Raw genomic sequence first — 19583 nt, forward strand, 5'->3', positions numbered from 1 at the left:
TATTGGCTGATGGTGATTTCTGTGGCCCCTATGGTGTTGAGGTGCTCTTCAAGGTCTTTTGGAACTGCACCCAGGGCGCCAATGAACACTGGGATTATTTTGGTCTTTTTCTGCCACAGCCTTTCAATTTCAATTTGTAGATCTTTGTATTTGGTGATTTTTTTTCTATTTCTTTTTCTTCTATTCTGCTATCCCCTGGTATTGCTATGTCAATTATTTTAACTTGTTTTTCTTTCTTTTCGACTAGTTATATCTGGTGTATTGTGTGGCAGATGTTTGTCTGTTTGTAGTCAGAAGTCCCATAGTATTTTTACATCATCATTTTCTACCACTTTTTCAATTTTATGGTCCCACCAATTTTTGGCTACAGGTAGCTTGTATTTTTGCAGATGTTCCAGTGTATCATCCCTGCTACCTTGTCATGCCTTTGTTTGTAGTCAGTCTGTGCGATCTTTTTACAACAGCTGATTAGGTGGTCCACTGTTTCATCTGCTTCTTCTTCTTCTTTATTATTATTATTATTATTATTTCTTGTTTACACAGTCAGACAGGTGTTATTGACTGGTTTGTTTTATCCAGACATCCAGTCCTTCCCAAGGACCTGGGATGCCAGAATTTTATTGTCAATTGTTATAGATATCGTCGCAGAATATAAGGCTGTTCCCAGTAAAGCTGCTTTTTGTAATTGGCTGATGGTGATTTCTGTGGCCCCTATGGTGTTGAGGTGCTCTTCAAGGACTTTTGGAACTGCACCCAGGGCGCCAATGACCACTGGGATTATTTTGGTCTTTTTCTGCCACAGTCTTTCAATTTCAGTTTGTAGATCTTTGTATTTGGTGATTTTTTCCTATTTCTTCTTCTTCTATATTCTGCTATCCCCTGGTATTGCTATGTCGATTATTTTGACTTGTTTTTCTTTCTTCTCAACTACAGTCATATCTGGTGTATTGTGTGGCAGATGTTTGTCTGTTTGTAGTCGTAAGTCCCATAATATTTTTACATCTTCTACAGGCTACAGGTAGCTTGTATTTTTGCAGATGTTCTAGTGTATCATCCCTGCTACTTTGTCATGCCTTTGTTTGTAATCAGTCTGTGCGATCTTTTTACAACAGCTGATTAGGTCCACGGTTTCATCTGCTTCTTTACAAAGGTGGCACTTGCTGTTTGTGGTGGATTTTTCGACTTTTGCTCTTATTGCATTTGTTCTTAGTGCCTGTTCTTGTGCAGCCAGTATTAAACCCTCTGTTTCTTTCTTCAAGTTGCCATTCTTAAGCCATTGCCAGGTCTTGGTGATGTCTGATTTTCCACTTATATTGTGCAAATATTGACCATGCAGTGGCTTATTTTTCCATTTTCCTGCTCGGTTCTTGACTTGTTCTTTCTTGTAGGCCTGCTTTGTTCCATTAGTGTTGAATAGTTTTGCATTATTGACCATTTGAAGTGCATCTTCCTCACTGTCCTTTATATATTCTTCAAGGCCTCTTTTCTCCTCCTCTACTGTTTGATGGACTTGTAGCATTCCTCTTCCACCTGAGCTGCGAGGGAGGTATAGCCTATCGACATCACTGCGGGAGTGCTGAGCATGATTGATGGTCATGATTTTCCTGGTCTTACAATCTAGCATCTCTAGCTCTGCCTGGGTTCAGTCTATTATTCCTGAAGTGTATCTGATAACAGGTATAGCCCAGGTGTTTATGGCTTGTATGGTGTTCCCGCCATTGAGTTTGGACTTGAGGATTTTTCTAACTCTCCTGATGTATTCACTTCCTATTTTTCTTTTAACTTCAGTGTGTGCGATGTTATCAGCCTGGAGAATGCCCAGGTATTTGTAATGTTCTTTCTCTTCCAGGTTCTTGATCTTGCTTCCATTGGGCAGTTCTATTCTTTCTGTTTTTGTTATTTTCCCTCTGTTCATTATTAATGCAGCACACTTGTCTAGTCCAAACTCCATTGCTATATCGCAACTGAATATACGGACAGTGTTTAGCAGTGATTCGATTTCTGACTGGGACTTTCCATACAACTTCAGATCATCCATGTACAGCAGATGGTTGATTTGACTTGATGTTTTAGATGTTTGGTATCCGAGGCCTGTTTTGTTTAGTATTTGTGAAAGTGGGGTCATGGCGATTATAAACAACAGAGGGGATAGTGAGTCCCCTTGGAAAATGCCTCTTCTAATGCTAATCTGTCCAAGTGTCTCGCCATTGATTGTTAACTGTGTACTCCACATGCTCATTGCTTTTTTAATAAATATCTGAATGTTTTGGCTGACACCAGTTGTTACTAAACATTTTAGTATCCATGTGTGAGGCAATGAGTCGAAGGCTTTCTTGTAGTCAGTCCATGCAACACTTAGATTGGTTTTTCTTCTCTTGCAATTTTCTAAAATCATTTTGTCAATCAGCAGCTGGTCTTTTGTGCCTCTGGTGTTCGGGCAATTTCCTTTCTGTTCAACTGGAAGCTGTTTGTTAGTTAATAAGTGTTGCATCACTTCATCTGCTATTATTCCAGTTAATAATTTGAACATGGTTGGCAGGCAGATGATCGGTCTATAATTACTTGGAAGTGCACCTTTTGGGGGTCTTTCATGATGAGATGAGTTTTCCCAGTTGTTAGCCATTGTTCAATATCACTGCCTTTCATAATGTGATTGAACTGTTTTGATAGTTGTTTATGAAGGCTTGTTAGGTGTTTAAGCCAAAAGCCATGCGGTTCATCGTTGCCTGGCGCAGTCCAATTTTTAATTTTCTTTGCTCTTTCACTTATTAATTCTGGTGTTATTATTAGATCTTGCATTTGTTGGTTACATTTTTTGACCTCTTTCATCCAGCCTGCTTTTTTATTATAATCTATTGGATTGTCCCATAATTTCCCCCAGAATTGCACTGTTTCTTCTTTATTTGGTGTTTCTCTGTTTCTTTCAGTTTCTCCTTCTATGCTTTGGTAGAAACGTCTCTGATTCGACTGGAATTGGAGATTCTGCTTGTGTTGTGTAATTCTGGCTTCGTATCTGCTAATCTTCTTTGACACTTTATTATTTCTCTAATTTTCCTTGAATCTAGGTGGTATTTTTGGATCAGATACTGTTTGGTGTTTTCATTCTTCAGCTTCTTGTCTTTCATATCTTTCAATTTACTAGCATCTGATCTAAGCCTGGAGATTTTATTTTCTAATCTAATCTTCCATTTAGATGATGTACTGCTTTCTCCTTTTACAGGTCCACTGATCTTATATCTGAGCTCTTGTGGTGTTGTTGTTGCTGCACTGTACATTAGTTGGTTTGTTTCTTGCAAATTATTGGTTGTTATTTCTGCAAGTGCAGCATTGACATCTTTTAATGCCTGAACAAGTTGTTTTTGGGCAACTGTTTTTAGAGCTGGAAGTCGAACCCTGGTGGTTATTTGGTTCATGTGCTCAGTTATTTTTTGCTTTAGTTCTTGTTGCTTTTCTGTTAAATGGCATTCGGGTTTTTGAGGTGAAGGCAAAGGGGCGGTTGCCTGGTTTTGATTTTGAAACAGTTCAGCAACAGTGGCATCCTCTCTTTCCAACACCTCCTCCACCTGCGCCTGAGCAACTTCTTCAATTGGTGGTAATTCTTCTTCCATATCTTGAGCCTGTGTTGCTCTTTGCAGTTCTTCCAGCTCAACTCCTGTGAATACTTTATTTCTTATTATGAATCTTCTCTGGTCTGCTAGCCTTTGTTCAGTTATTTCTGTATCTGGATGCTTCTCTTTCCAAATTTGGTACATTCTTTTTAAATAACCTCTTCTAGTTGGACTAAACTTGTAATAGCAGATCATTATTTCCTTGTTGGCATTTTTCGTATATTTTTTCCGGTTAAGCGACGTTTCTTCCAGTAACCTTGCAGTCTCCAGCCCTGGTTGCTCAACTGAAGATCCTGAGTCCTGTTGCCCACTTGCCACCAGATGTCCAAGAACTATAGCACCTGGCGCGGTCCTTGTTGACTCAGGCGACGACCGATCTGGTATAGATTTATTAAAGTTACGTCTCACCATATTGTTGATGGGAGAGGCACTCTTTGTCTGGCTCCTCTGGTGAGACCTGTCCAGTATGTTTGGACCTCTGCATAGCTCTCACCTTCCTCAGAGCACACAAACCCCACAACCACGCCAAGGTAGTGCCTCATTGGGGGTATTATTATTATTATTATTATTATTAGCACTTTAGGGTGCTAGGTCCTGGAAGTTTGTGAATCAATCCTGCAATCAAGGGTAGGTCTGCAGGTGGGACAGACACTTGATTGAAAACAGGGCTAGTGTACTCTAATGTAAATTAGATTTATGGTATGATGCAGCTGATTCCTTCAAATCTGAGTTTGTGAAAACTGTTTTTGACTGCGAGTGTGGGTCCAGTGGATGATATTTCAGATTAATCCAGAGTAAAATACTCTAATTTTGTGCATCTTAATGAATGGGGTGTGTACCAACAGAAGCTTAATTCTCCAATTGCCTATACATCAGAACAGTATTCACTGTTTCAGTCACTAGAGGGTGTCAGAGTGCTTGATGACTTCCTCCCTAGAAAGGAACAGATAAAGAGCAGGAAAAGTTGAGCTAACTTTCAGTACTGGATTGAGCTCCACTGTATTTGAGTAATGCAATTGCTGAAGGCTTATTGGATGTTAATTCTTCCTGTTGAGGAGCTACTTTAAATAATCCCTTTGGAAACCATGCAGGTACAGCTCAATCCTATGGCTGCATCATCAGCACTTGCACCAGCCATCATTGCCTTCCTAGTTGGTTCCCTGAGATAATCTGACCTTTCATCTGTGGGTCCATTGTTCAGTCATTGTGGTTCCTGGTTTCTATAGCCATCAGGTTACATCTGTGTTCTGGTTTTGGAGGCTTGAACACACAAGCTCAGTTTTCATGCTTTCTCCCACCATTCTACAGACTGAACACTCACTTTTTAAAAAGCAAGCTTAAGTATGATTCAGTTTCTGAACTGAAAATTATAAAACCATAGAACTGACAGTCCAATAAGAATCTATGTTAGTAATTAAGATTACTTGTAGAAAATAAAGGTTTGCCTTTGCAAAAAGTGTAGGTGGTACAATATATTCCTTTTATTAATCTTTGGCTTATGATTCTTGAGGTGAAACCAGCTCATGAGCCCATGAGAATAGAAGTGAGTTAAGCTGGTTGTCTCTGTGCTAAGAAGAGAGACTACAGTATTCTGACCAAGTGTCATCATCATCAAAGCTTCCACATTTGATCTTCTTTAATTTCTCTCATACTACAAGCAACAAATACAGCAGCTTTGCAGTAGAAATCTGAAAGTAGGTGGAAGTCATACAATTGAATGCTTCCTCATATACTTATCTTCATGCAGGAAGAAAACAAGATGACAGGGAGAAGGTATCTGGCCCAGCCTTCTCTTTAACATGCTAGTTCTTTAAGTGTGTGTGTGTGTGTGTGTGTACTCTCTCTCATTCTCTCAAATAAGTGACACCTCCACTCAGTAGTCTGAACTGTTACAGTCCAGTTATAATTTTAACATGAGATTTGCTGGTAAGGACTGAATGATAAGGTGTTGGGAGGTACCATGAAGATGCTGGTTTTCCTCAGTCTCACCTAAGCAGAAGCATATTGGGGGATCCAAAGTGCAAAAATGAAACAAATAAAGGCTGCCAATAATCTGCTCTATGTACATCATGGAGACAGTCAGTGTCCGAGGCTGATCTTACAAAGTACTCAGTGACATCTCAGGCCAGGGAGAATACTTGGTTTAGATTATGAATGAACAGTAAGGAGGAAGTTTAGCTACAAATGGTGGAACAAGGGCAAGCAGAAAGAGAGAAAGTGATGATGCCTGATCTGGTGTGTGAGTGGTTATAGCGATTGGTTAATATTGCTAGTTTGACCTTAAAAGGCAAACCCTAACAAGGATAAATTTAGTGCCAGACAGAGGACAGGTAAGCCGTATGCTGACTATCCACCTGTGATCAATGTGTCACATTTTTTCTGCCAGAAGCAAACACAGAGATGCATTCTGTCCTGCTAAACCATGCTTACAAACTGAGCTGGCTGAGAACACATAATCTTTTTCTTTTTTTAAAGAAAATTTGTTGGAGCAAAAATCATATACACAAATGTGGTCAGGTCAATGTAAATGACAAGTCTTTTGGAATCTGCCAGAGAATGGGAGTAGATGTCACTTGCACTGCAAGAGGTAAACAGACCCCAGGGCTAAAGATCAATTTTTTTACCTGGTTTATGACAGTCCATTCCAGATCTGGTGATAGATGTTGCTTTGCATAATATGTTGCATGCTCTATTATGTCTCTCCTCTTTCAGGACTAGGCAATTGCTGCTCTTCAGTTTTAAGGGGAGATCAATCATGCACAGAGCCTGTTCATTTGAAACATGGACTCTGCTTTATCTCAGGGCAAAACAACAGCTATCCTGTTCAGAAAGGAATTTTAAAGGATCACTGGATAGGGAACAGGGTAAAGCTGAATTCAGGGTGCTGCAAGATGATCTAGCAGGAAAACCGGCTGTTACCGGGCCATCTGTGCTAACCTAAATCATGCCAGTAGCATGATTTCTCATTCCCACTGAGGTGAGGAGAGGTTTTTGCCTAGCTGCTCAGCATAGCTGTAGTCATTTTCAAAAAGATACTTAGGTGGGATGTGCAGCTCAATCATGGATAGAGCCACTGGACAAAACAGAAGCAGGAGGGAAGATTGATAATGAATTGGCCATTCCTGTGGAAGGTGAGGGGTGGGTAGCATTACCTTGTTGGTGCTTTTGTTCATCATCTGGGTAGTAGAATTAAAAAGCCTGGATGAGCATTTTGTGACAGTACAGCTGGGGAGCACTTAGCCTTTTAAGATTTTTTTACATAATAACAAAGCTTTGCTTTTTAAAAGTGCACAAAATAGCACTGGACAGGGGTGGAAAGGAATTGTGTTCTGGTAGTACAGTTGTCTCCGGGGTTAGCTAAGAGGTACTCTGACCCTAGAACTACCACATTCCACACAACACTCACCTCTGAATGTGGTTTCTGGGGAAATAATTGTATTTCCCCAGCAACTTGATAGAGTGTCTGAATGCTTGGAAAGGCCAATTCCTCTGCAACGCAAGTGCTTGGAACAGATATGTCATCTGGATTGTGCTCAACAGTTTAGTAACAGCTGCCCTGCCCTGCAAGAAACTGCATCTGAAAAGTTTCTCAGACAGTCACACTAGGAGACTCCAATTTGCGTGTAGCATCTTTAGCATAATGATTAAACAGGCTCTGCTTAAAATGCAGAAACTGGGTGTTTTTGCAAGAATAGTATTGTCTGCCTAATAGGCAGAAGGCTCATTCATACAATTGCTGGCAGGGTAGGAGGAGTGCCCAGCTGGGTAGGAGAGCCAGGCATACTCCTGATTTTCAGCATATATTTGCAAAAACCTAGGTAGGCAGAGGAGAATGTGACTGTATGTGCGGCAGCTGCTGGTAGCATGAGCATGCCCTACCCAGATTCTGTCCCCAACCTTTTACAAAGGTTGGAGGAAAAGCCATCCTTCTCAGGTGCCACCTTGAACACAATCATGCTCCTCTATGCCTACCTAGGATTTTGCAAGCACATGACCAAAAATTGGGAGCGCACCCTTCTCTCCCACCCAGACTGGACACTTCCCCAACCCAGCCAGCAGACATGTGAACAAGCCCTAGAGTGTGCCCAAACAAGGACTGGAGCTAGAGACCTTCAAGGGCACCACTTTGAGATTACTGCAACATGTTATATATGGGGCTGCCTTTGAAAACCATTCAGAAACTGCAGTTGGTCTAAAATAGGGCCACAAGATTATTAACTAGAACTGGGCCTTTTGATTACATTGATCCAGTGCTTTGTCAACTGCACTGGCTCCCAGTCAATTTCTGGGCCCAATTCAAAGTGCTGGCTTTAACCTTTAAAGCCTGAAATGGCTTGGGACCAGGTTATCTGAAAGAGCCCCTTGTTCCATATGTCTCTACCTGGACCTTAATATTTCCTTCAGAGGCCCTGCTCCAAATGCCCCTTTCAAATGAGGTGAGATGGGTGGCTGGCTACTAGGAAGAGGGCCTTTTCAGTGGTGACACCCCATTTGTGGAATAGCCTCCCATGTGAGACTTGTCTGGTATCATCGCAATATACTTTTATTTGCCAGCTGAAGACCTTCTTGTTCACCCAGGCTTTTAAATAAATCTTTTTTAAAATGTAATTAAAAATGGTTTTATATTTTATTGTAGCCTTTTGTTTTTAATGCAGTTTTAATTGTATGTTTTTTTCCTATTTTTTTGTTTGTGAACTGCCCAGAGAATAATTGTTTTGGGGTGGCCAATAAAATTATTATTCTCTTCAAAAATGTGCATTATGTACATATTCTTCTGTCTTGTTGCACAGTGTTGCCAAACGTGTGTTTTCTGAAGAGTCTGTTGTCCTTTCCACATCATAATGGAACATATCTTACAGTGTATGCACTACACTGTAATGCATACTTCTGTTTCAAACACAGAAGTTAGAGAGACACTTAAAAATCATACTTTAAACCACCAGTACTTCTAGCAATTTAGCTTGTGTTGTGTGTTTGAAGAGGCCTCAAGAAAACAAGAAAGACGTTGTTTCCGCACCACGTCATTGGCATTAGGCATTCTTCTCACATAAGCGTATATCCTGTGCAGCAGCAGTTGCAGCCCATCTGAGCAGAGAATAATCAGTGCAGACTGCCTCTTAAAATGAGGCCTTTATACTGGCAGGCGGCAGAGTGGCTGCCAAGGAAAGGTGATGCCTCAGGACAGAGAGGCTCTTTCATGCCTCTTTCTTTGAAGAGTGGAGGATTGCTATCTTTTTCTGGCCTGCTCTGTCTTTCTGTCAAGAAGCTATAATAGCTATGCAGGGATGGTACTCATTAAAGCAGTGTTCTAGGGTCTAGGCCTGAATGCAGTTTTCTGTCATTTTTCGTCAGGACAAAGACAGAGAAGTTTAAAACGGACATTATAGAGATTGGAGTGCAGGATGATTACATGCTTCCAGGAGCAAGTGACCTAGGCAAAGATCTAAAGTGTATATAAATTGCTTTGAGTGCTTTGGGGGGAAGGTGGTACTAAAGAGAGAAAGGCAGGGGCAAAGTCGTAAAATAAGTGAATACTAGCCCATGCTACAAGATATTTCAGTTCTCAAACAGAGCAAGTATTTTCTTGGGAATTAAAAGGTACTGAGCGGTTCAAGACCTAAAGGACTTATTGCTACTATGATTCAAGTGCCATTGCCCCCCTCTCCAAGGCCCTTCTTATCTTTTCCCAGCTGCAAAATGTGTGTAACTTACAATTATATCTGATTTGCCCTTTTCCACCCTCTGGAGATTGGCACATGGTGACTCCTGAGAAATGCATTTCCTTTCACAGGCTAAATCTGATGGGTTTATTTTCACCCTGAGTTTTGTCCTCTTGTCTTATGATTCCTTCCTGTTACTTTCTTTAGACTGCAAGTTCATCTGTCATTACCGATGCCGTGCCCTGATTCGGCTTGACTGTAGTGGCCCCAGGTTTCAAGATGGTGATCAGAATGACGGCAATGAGCAGACTGTAGAAAAAGACACCAATGTGGTAAGAAAATAGTTCTGAATCCTATATAGTCTAAAAGAAAGGAATGAGCTTCTTTGCATCTGAAGAAAACACATCTGGAATGGCAGGGAACACTCTGTGAACAACAACAACAAAATCACAATAGGAATCTGAAATCATACAGAAGATCCAGTCTGATCTGAAATCCCAATACTGGGCTAGATGAATCAATGTGGCTTCCTGTGTTCATGTGTAACTTTTGCACCATGTCTTTATGCTAGATGGTACTGAGGTAGAACAATTAGAACTTAACAAACTATGGTTCCTTTCCTAAAAACCAACTTTGCTGCTGGGACTAAATGAGGGGTATGCCAAAGACTATTTGCATATCTGGTGGTCTCCATGATGCACATAGACACATGTCCGAAAGGATTATTTCCAATACCAAGCTTAGCAATGACATGCCTCTGAAAAGGAGGACAACTTTTTAATGGCATGGTAGCATTACATGGATGTAGGAAGTCAGGAAACCATACAAAAAATGGTGGACTCTTTGTGGATCATTCCTGTTGCTCTGTAAAATCTGCACTGTCTATGACCTCCTTTTATGTCCAGTATAGTGATAGCCATACTATATGTAATGGAAAAGGTTTTTATCCCTACTTGGCCTGTCTACTTGATAAAACCCTGCTTCTGAGATATGTGGGAGGTTTCTGTCCTATCGACATACACAACAAATTAGCTTCCAATTTCTATGCAAGCTGAGGCTTAGCAAAAGAAGGGTGAAAATAACAAACTTCAATATGGTCCTGGCAGATCCAATTCCAGCCTGTTATGGCAGTGTTGCTCTTTGCAGCTGGGGCTGGATGTGCACATATATCCCTGGGGGCAGGGAGTGCTGAAAGGGCAGGAACTTAGAGATGTGAAATCCATCAGCCCAGCTGGGATTGTTCATTACCAATTAACACTTTTGCCACATGCTGCAGGAAAGACTTCTGCCATGGAACCACATTGCCTAGCAACCACATGTATAAGCTATTCCCAAAACACAGAAATACACAGGTGTGCACATAGGAGGAGGGGCAAGGAGATTCCTGATTGTGCCCTATAGATCTTCTATACTCTATCTCTTTGACCGGCTGCTATGCTAATTCATTTAATTTAAGCAACCTAATGCCTTTAAAAGTTATCTTGCCAGTATCCCCATACTGCTGATGTTTCCATTAACAGCTTTGAAAGCCACAATCCTGGGGAATAGCTTTAGAAGAATGGTAGAGCACAGCAATCCTGAGGGTTAGGGATATTCAAGATTTAATTCCCTGATTTACAACGAATCTTTGTTGCTTCACAACAAATCTGTCTGACTGGGTCTACTAATTTAACAGAGATTTCATTTTATTTTGTCTGTCTATCTCCATCTCTGGCCAGTTTATAACAACATAAAACAAATTATGACAAAAATAAAAACCTTAAAACAATTTAAAATACAGTAAAATGAACTTTACCATTCTAGAGTGCAGATTTGGGATAGCATTTTAATTTTCCCCTAGGTAATTCTTCCTCCGAGTAGAACATTAGCATAGCAGGAAGAGTAATGGGCTGGAGCCTTTGTTCCTTAAATGCCCTGCTAACTGAGCAAAGAGGCATTTTTAAAAGTGGTGGATTTCTTTATGTTAAGTAGGGGGAAAGCAGCTGCCCCTATTCAAGCTCAGCATATTATCACTCCACTGTACCTTGTGTTTCTACCTTGTGTTTCTTTTTAGACTGTGAGCCCTTCGGGGACAGGGAACCATGTTCTCCTTATTCTTTTTCTATGTTAAACCATTTTGAGAACTTCTGATATTGGAAAGTGGCATATAAGTAGTAGTAGTACTTTTGAAGGAAGTTGTTTACATGAGGGAGCATTCAAAAATGGTACTCCTAACTAAAATGCAATCTGAAGTGCTGCAGCCCACTGTTAGCTCCTTACAACCTCATTTTGTGCATGTGTAGAACAGGCCTATGCAATCTTGAACAAATTATTTGTTTTCATAATGCTTCAGTTTCCAGTCTGTATCTAGGAAAGAATGGAGGGGAAGCAGGATTGGTTGTTAGACTAAGTGCATTGCAAGAAATGACTGCAAGGATTATAGGCTGTACCGATGGAACCAATAAGTAACACTTTTGTTATAGAAAATCACCAAAGGCACTATAAAGTCTGAAGTTCAAAAGACTCCATAAATAAGTTATTTTATGAGCAGATATCCAGTGCTAATATCAATAGATGTCATTTGCCTTTTAGTTCAAGGACTTAATTCCCTTTGAAAGTAAGATTTCAAAGGCTAAACAGTCTGTGGGTGGTCATCTTAAATTCTGTCATGCTCAGGAGGATGGCCATCTTGAATTTGACAAATTTGAAATTCAGGCCTAAATACTATTTGATTCAGAGAGATGAGGTTTTCACATTTCTTATGAATGAAATCCAGTGCAGAATAGAATTTTAAGAACAATAGTGGGATCTCCCAGATTTACCCCTGGCTGGGAACTAGGAGATTCTGTTGGTGTACCATCCACCCTGCTGCCCAACTGACTCCCTGACTGTGCTGGTCATGGAGTTGGTGTTGGAGTCTTCCAGACTTTTGTTGTTGGGGGACTTCAGTGTCCTCTTTGGGACTGGCTTGTCTGACGCAGCTCGGGATTTCATAGCGGCCATGACAACTATGGGCTTATCCCAATTAGTTTCTGAACTAACTCATGTTGTTGGTTGTTTATTAGATTTCTATACTGCCCTTCCAAAAATTGCTCAGGGCAGTTTACAGAGAGAATAATAAATAAGTAAGATGGATCCCTGACCCCAAAGGGCTCACAATCTGAAAAGAAAACATAAGATAGACACAAGCAACAGTCTCTAGAAGTACTGTGCTGGGGGTGGATAGGGCCAGTTACTCTCCCCCTTCTAAATAAAAAGAACCACCATGTTAAAAGGTGTATTTTTGCCAAGCTAGCAGGGACTGGCCACACCCTCAATTTGGTATTTTGTTCAGATCAAGGGGGTGTTCCATGGGTAGGGGATCCAGTGGCTTCCCCATTGTCATTGACGGACCACTACCTGGTCAAGGTTGGCTTCACAGCACAATCCACCCCTGCAGTGGTGGTGGAGCTATTAGGATGGTCTGCCCCAAAAGGTTGCTGGATCCTGTAGGATTCCAAAAAGCCTTGGAGGATTTAAATGTCAGTGCTGCCAGTGATTCTGTCAGTGCCCTGGTGGGAACCTGGAATAGGGGACTCACCAGGGTGGTAGACAAGATTGATCATTAGCATGCCTTCCTACCTGCTTCAGAAATGGCCCCTTGGTATACAGGGGAGTTGCGGGGGCTGAAGCAGAAGGTTAGGCAACTGGAATGCAAGTGGAGGAGAACTCAGCTCGAATTTGACAGGATACATCGTAGGACCCATTTCAAGGTTTATGCGGCAGCAGTGCATGTGGCAAGAAAACCGATTTTGGTCTGCATGCATTGCATCCGCAGGTTCGCATTCAGCAGAGCTATCCCAGGTTGTGAGGAGTTTAATTTCTGCTCCTTCTTTTTTAAATCAGTCCCTGGAAACTTTGTTCTGCTGTGATGCTTTTAATGGGTTCTTTGTGGATAAAATTTCATGTATTCAGGCTGACTTGGACTCCACTATTTCTGCAAAGTCTATGAAGGGGGTGTCCAACAACTCCTTTTGCAGTATTAGATTTGAGCAGTTTCAATCTGTGATTCCTAAGGATATAGATAAGCTGCTTGGAGTGGTGCGGCCTACCACTTGTTCTCTGGATCCTTGCCTGACTTGGCTGCTTCTATCTAGCAGAGAGATTGTTGGAAGTGGCTTACTTAATATCATAAATGCATTGCTGAAGGAGTATAGGGTGCCTCTTTGTTTGAAGGAGGTAATGGTTAGATCACTTCTTAAGAAGCCTTCCCTGGATCCCTTAGCAATGGATAGTTATAGGCCAGTCTCCAATCTCCCATGGTTGGGCAAGATGATTTAGAGAGTGGTGGCTGACCAGCTCCAGGTAGTTTTGGAGGAAACTGATTATCTAGACCCATTTCAAACTGACTTTAGTACTGGCTATGAGGCTGTGACAGCCTTGGTCAGCCTGATGGATGACCTTTACTGGGGAATTGACAGAGAGAGTGTGACTCTGCTGGTTCTTTTGAATCTCTCAACGGCATTCGATACCATCAACCATTGTAACCTTCTGGATTGCCTAGGGGAGCTGGGGATAGGCGGCACTGCTTTGCAGTGGTTCTGTTTCTGTCTCTTGGGTAGATTCCAGATGGTGGAGCTTGGTGACACCAAGGGTGCTCCTCAAAACAGGAGCTGTTATAAGGAGTCCCTCAGGGCTCCATTCTGCCACCAATGCTCTTTAACATCTACATGAAACCGCTGGTTGAGGTCATCAGGTTTGGTGTGGGGTGTTATCAGTATGCTGATGACACCCAAATCTATTTCAACTTTTCATCTTCATCATCAGGAAATGACATTTATTCCCTAAATGCCTGCCTAAGGCAGTAATGGGTTGGGCAAATTGAAACTGAATCCAAGCAAGACGGAGATGCTCATTGTAGGGGTTCAGAATTTGAGGGATGAGTTAGACCTCCCTGCACTGGATGGGGTTACACTCCCCTGGAAGGAACAGGTGCACAGCTTGGGAGTACTCTTGGACCCAGGCCTATCCCTGGCATCGGCTGATTCGACAGCTGCATCCATTCCTTGAAGAGGAGGACCTCAAAACAATGGTGCATCAGCTGGTAACCTCCAGGCTTGACTGCAATGCACTCTACGTGGGGCTGCCTTCGTATGCAGTTTGGAAACCAGTTAGTTCAAAATGTGGCAGCCAGACTGGTCTCTGGGGTAACCCGGAGATACTATATTATTGTTGGGAATTCTCTCTGGTAAAGATACCCTTCTATTCAAGCAGAGTGCACTGAGGCACAACACAGCGGAGTCTGCCTAGGCATGCGTGTATGCTGAGAGTAAAAGAAACTTGGAGCCAGTTCATAGTTTCAAATCAATATAAGGAGTCTTTATTAGTGAACTCCATTCTAGATAGTAAAGTGGAAAGATAGGATCTCTAATCTAGCTAGCTAGCTGGATGCAGAGGGATTATTTCTGCATCTCTGCACACATGGTGCAGGGAGAGAGGAGAATGGGTGTTGCAAGGGAGAAGAAAAGGGGAAGAGGAAGGAATGAAGTCCCTGAGAGTAGCAATCTACATATCAAAGGGACAGTGTCACAGCAGTAGAGAAGAGATGACCAATGTCTTGACCCCTCTAGCCCTCTGACTCACTAGTCTGCCCCCCTCTTTCATTGAGACATGAGACAGCGCAGAGTCCTTCACTTCCAACAATTATGCCTGTTTCAAAACAGCAGCACTGGCTGCCTATATGTTTCCAGGCAAAATACAAAGTGCTGGTAATTACCTTTAAAGCCCTGAACGGCTTAGATCTGGGTTACCTTAGAGCGCACCTTCTTCTACATAATCCCCACTACATGTTAAGGTCATCTGAGGAGGTCAGTCTCCAGTTACCACCGGTGAGTCCGGTGGCGACTCAGAGGCGAGTCTTCTCTGTAGCTGCTCCTGGACTGCAGAATGCACTCCTGGCAGAAATTCATAATCTGAATTCATTATTAGCCTTCAGGAGAGCCCTCAAAACCTATCTGTTTGGCCTGACCTTCCAAGGTTTTAAAACTGTTTTAAAAGTTATAATTGTTAACATTTAATTGTTAATGATTTTAAACTGTTTTTAAATTGTTTTGTAAGGATTGTTTTTAAATGACTGATTTGCAGGTTTTGTTTTTGCTGCTGTGCAGCAAATTTGGTGTGGTAGATTTTATTATTTATTTATTACATTTATATATCAGCAAACTTGTAGCAATTGGTTAAAACATTTGCCTGTGTCAGAGACATGCTTTGCAAAAACATGTTAAATGGAACAACTGGCTATCAATTCTCCTCTAAAGGAGAAATCCTGGCACCAAAACATCTTATCTTTACTTTAGAAATTTGGTTATTCATGGTTATGTTTTTACTAATGTGAGCAATACTTGGCCAAAAAGGCGTTTAACTCCTTATTAATTATGGGTTCTTGCAGAATGATTTTGCCTCTCTCACTCATGTAAAGGTTATACTGTACTTAAATATAACCCAGGACTGGAGGACTATTTCTGTACAATTGAAAAGTTTTATCTGAGAACTCACCCTCTTTGGAGTCCAACAGATGCCATCCACTGTTTTAGAAGATAGATTGGCTAAGACCCCCTATAACCGTATTCTGAACAAGTACAGGATCTTCCTCATTTATTTAACTGTCTTTTAACCCAGACAGAGGGAAACATATAGCTGATTTATTAAAGGTCTGTAGTAACTAGCCAATTCTAAAGAAAAAATTGATTTTTATATAATTTGATAAGGATTCTAGGATAACTAAAACAGTTGCCATCTTCATGATGGTTTTATCCAAGCCAGCATTTCTTAAGTAGATGTATCTGATGCAATTGACTGTACTACTGCTTATTCTTTAGTTTATATCTTTCTGCTAATTTTAACTCATTTTGTAACTGCCTATGGCTAAAACTGAACTTAGTTGTTCTCTAGCTGCTCTTGCTGATTTCCACTAAAGTTGTAAGGGTTTCTGATGCCCTGGCTCTTTGCCCTATGCTCCTGGTGTGTGTGAGAGTGAGAGAGAATATCAGAATCAGCTGGCTTTTCAAAGGCAGGCAAAGGTACTGTGGCAACTGGAATGTTGACAAGGGATGTTCTGGAAAACAGTAGACATCCTCTTCTCACAGTAAATGCAATTACTTGACCACTTGTAATTTATTTCTGTGCTTAGAGCAGGAATCTCAATCTGTGAGATATTACATTTCACAAAAGCAGACAGCTGCTGCTATTAACCTTTCTATCCAATGGCCTGAATGGGAGGTGGCAAGAGATTGAAGGAGAAGAAAAGGTTTCTGAAGAGAACCTGAAATATAGTATAATGTGACACAGATCTGTAATCTCAAGACACAACTGGAAGATAAAATATTGTGCTTCTGGCCATTGTCCCAATATTTCCTCTTTTATGAAGGCTGGATTTATTGATAGATGGGCCACTGTTGACTGGGTCAGTTGCCTGAAGCGTTTTAAAGGGGTGGGGGAGAAGAGAGAAGCACAAAGAAGCTCTATGACATTCCTTTTTAATGTGATTAATCAAACAAGTTATCAAAAAGAGTAGCACTTGTCTCCTGACACCCACTGTTTTCCCTTTAGTTTCTGGACCCTATAAGTGACAGAGCAACAATCTGACCTAATGGGTCAGAAAATGGTGAGCTCAAGCTATTAGGCTTAAATGTTGTCTTTGAAAATGGCAGTTTGAATTCTGAAGCTGAGCTAATTGGAAGCTAGCTTTCCTTAAGGTTGAGCTGGATTCAGCCCTATTTTTACAGTTATTTTGATGTTCCTTCCTACCTTATGTGTTCTTCCTCCACAATATTTGACAGGACATTATTCTGATGATTACACTGTAAACCTTGTGTATATCCATCATGTCACAAAAGCTGAGCTGGAACATAGGTATGTGTGTGTCCCATTCTTAACACTTCAAACCTTGAGTTCAAACAGAAGTTCTTGTAAAAACAGGTTTTCTTATGGATTGTTTCCTCCTTACTTTCTTGGATCTTCTTTGTATCTTTGCGACAAGACTAAGCATCACAAGGCAGGAAGAAAAATCTGGTCTGCAGAGTCACAACAGCACATTTCAGGCGTGGGATAGGGTTGTGCTTCCTGTCTTCTTGGGTACTGTTTCTGTTTGACTGGTTCTGTAAATACAGGAAGAAAAAGTGTGCAATACAAGGCAGAGTGGGGCTCCAGAAAGTGGCTGAAAACAGGGTTCCATTTCCCCCCATCTAGCATTGGGTTAGATTGGTTTGCACTATAGATTGTGAGGTTGATTTGTTTAGATTTTAAGGTTCAGAGATCAGATGTCTGAGCTTTGAAGCAAGTTAGGAAACATTATTAGTAATTATTCTTCTGAGCTTCGTTTGCTCATCTCCAATAATAGATTCTAGGAAGTAAACATAGCAGGAGTTCTTCAAAGCGATGGAAAAACTGAAAGGGCAAAGAGGAAATGGTAAACTTTATACATGTTATAACTGGACTTGGTAATGTGACAGATTATCCATCTTATTATGAGAGTCGAGGGCTTTACAATAGGCTTCACACTGTTTCTTTATGCTAAGTATAGTTCATCTCAGATATTCGATCAATCAATTTTTATTACAGCCATAGGTCATACAAAAGAAGCATTAAAACAAAAAAATATATAGTAAACAGAATAAAACAGTAGGCTCCTATAAATTTGACCTTAAACAAGATCTTAATCTAATAGCAACACAGAAGAATTTTGCCACCACTTCAGCGGCCTCATCATTTTGGTCCTCAAGGCAGAAGTTCAAGTAAAAGGGGTCGGCTTTTCCTGGAAATTGCTCTAGCAAAGGGGATATAAGTTCTTTCCTGGTATCACAGTAAAGAGAGCAATATAACAACACATGTGAAACCGTTTCAGGGAGGCCTGCACCACAAGGGCATAAGCCAGAGTCTGGCAATCCCTTATCAAATCTTTTTTCCAAAAGAGCTGAGAGCAGCACATTCATACGGGCCCTAGTAAATGCCATCCTAAACTTTTAAAAGTGCAAGAAAGCTAGATAACTGGCACCTCTATTCCCCAAAGGGGGCATGATCCCCCAAAATAAAGAACAAGATTCTGGTGTTCAGTGTCATGGAGACATTGTAAGAGTATATCCTTTGCCTTCTCAATTCCCATAAGTAGAATTTCAGAAGGAGATAGACCCATTTGCAGTGTTTTATTGTTGACGTATGACAGCCAAGGGAAATGAGTCCCTCCATAAGAACCAAAAGTAGGAGGGCTCCCGATATTCCAAGCAAAGTTTGATCCATTTAATAAAGGTAAGCTCCCATGCTTTAGAGGAAATAAAGGAAGGAAATAAAGGAAAATATTCCTTTAGAGGAATAGTAAGGGATCCAGATTCTAAACGTAGCACTGAATAAGGTACACATCTGGGTACCCCAAAAATAGCCCTAAGGAAAATTAATTGAACCCTTTCCATCTCAGATGTTACTCCCTGAATCCAGAGTGGAACCCCATAAAATAATTGAGCTACAATCTTTGCTTGAGAGAGCCATAGGTATATACTGGCCACCTTTGGAATAGTAAAATCGCAAGAGAGCATTGAGAGTTTTGTGTGCAATGGAGATAGAATACAATCTTTGTGATTTCCAGTTCAGATTATATTGAAAATGTATACCAAGATAGTTAAATTTATAAACCTGCTCAATATTTTCCTTGTTTAGTACCCACTTGTAAAGTTTCCTAGCTTTAGTAAAAACCAGGACCTTAGATTTCTCATAGTTATTAATCTCAGATATTAAATATTTAACTTTGTCACATAGTATTTTTTTTGTCTGGTTCATTGTTAGCTTTCAGATCCAGGTGCCCAGGCCATGAAACAGCATTACAAAGCTTAGAGGTTATTTTCAAGAATTATAACAGTGAACTCTTAATTTGTTAGCAACTATCTTTATTGATTTCTGTAGGAAGACAAAGTTCAGGACTTCAGGCATCAGTGTAACTACTATACTGTGAAAAAGGTGCCCACTTTGGTCATGCTCAGCAGAGAAGTTGCCACATATCCAATTCCAAACTAATTATTTTTAAGCATAGCTGTTGATCTGTTAGGAGGAAGTGCCTAGCCTTCCCTGTTCATAACAGATAATTATTTGTCACAGAGAGTGAGAGAGATTGCCTGGGCTTGAGTTCTGCCCTCAGTAATTGGACAAGCACTATGACACTGCTGCCCCTGTCAGACTGTACAGCTCAGAGACAGTATTATCACAATGCCCATTATCACACAAGAAGTACCCCAAAGGGTCAGAAACTGGTGTGAGGTGTGTGTTTTCTTCAGCAAAAATAGTATTAAATATTTTTAAAACTTGGTGGTAT

At 40.9% G+C, this 19583-nt stretch overlaps 1 protein-coding gene and 1 long non-coding RNA gene across 3 annotated transcripts in view; one reads left to right on the forward strand and one right to left on the reverse strand.

The window, feature by feature from the left end:
* The window catches only part of LOC128345549 (uncharacterized), a 34214-nt gene that overhangs the window by 12555 nt on the left and 2076 nt on the right, over positions 1-19583 (reverse strand). Inside the window, exons 2-3 of the long non-coding RNA XR_008316518.1 lie at positions 17033-17382; positions 9321-9577 (exon numbers count right to left, since the gene is read on the reverse strand). This is a non-coding gene — a long non-coding RNA (uncharacterized LOC128345549). The remainder of the gene's footprint in view (positions 1-9320; positions 9578-17032; positions 17383-19583) is intronic.
* RASSF1 (Ras association domain family member 1) overlaps positions 1-19583 on the forward strand; it is a 47625-nt gene that overhangs the window by 7324 nt on the left and 20718 nt on the right. For both annotated transcript variants that reach the window (XM_053297644.1, XM_053297643.1), the window contains exon 2: positions 9476-9600. In XM_053297644.1, the coding sequence (XP_053153619.1) occupies positions 9476-9600 (125 nt within the window). The remainder of the gene's footprint in view (positions 1-9475; positions 9601-19583) is intronic.

This window comes from Hemicordylus capensis, chromosome 2, assembly GCF_027244095.1.
Source record: "Hemicordylus capensis ecotype Gifberg chromosome 2, rHemCap1.1.pri, whole genome shotgun sequence".
NCBI lineage: Eukaryota > Metazoa > Chordata > Lepidosauria > Squamata > Cordylidae > Hemicordylus > Hemicordylus capensis.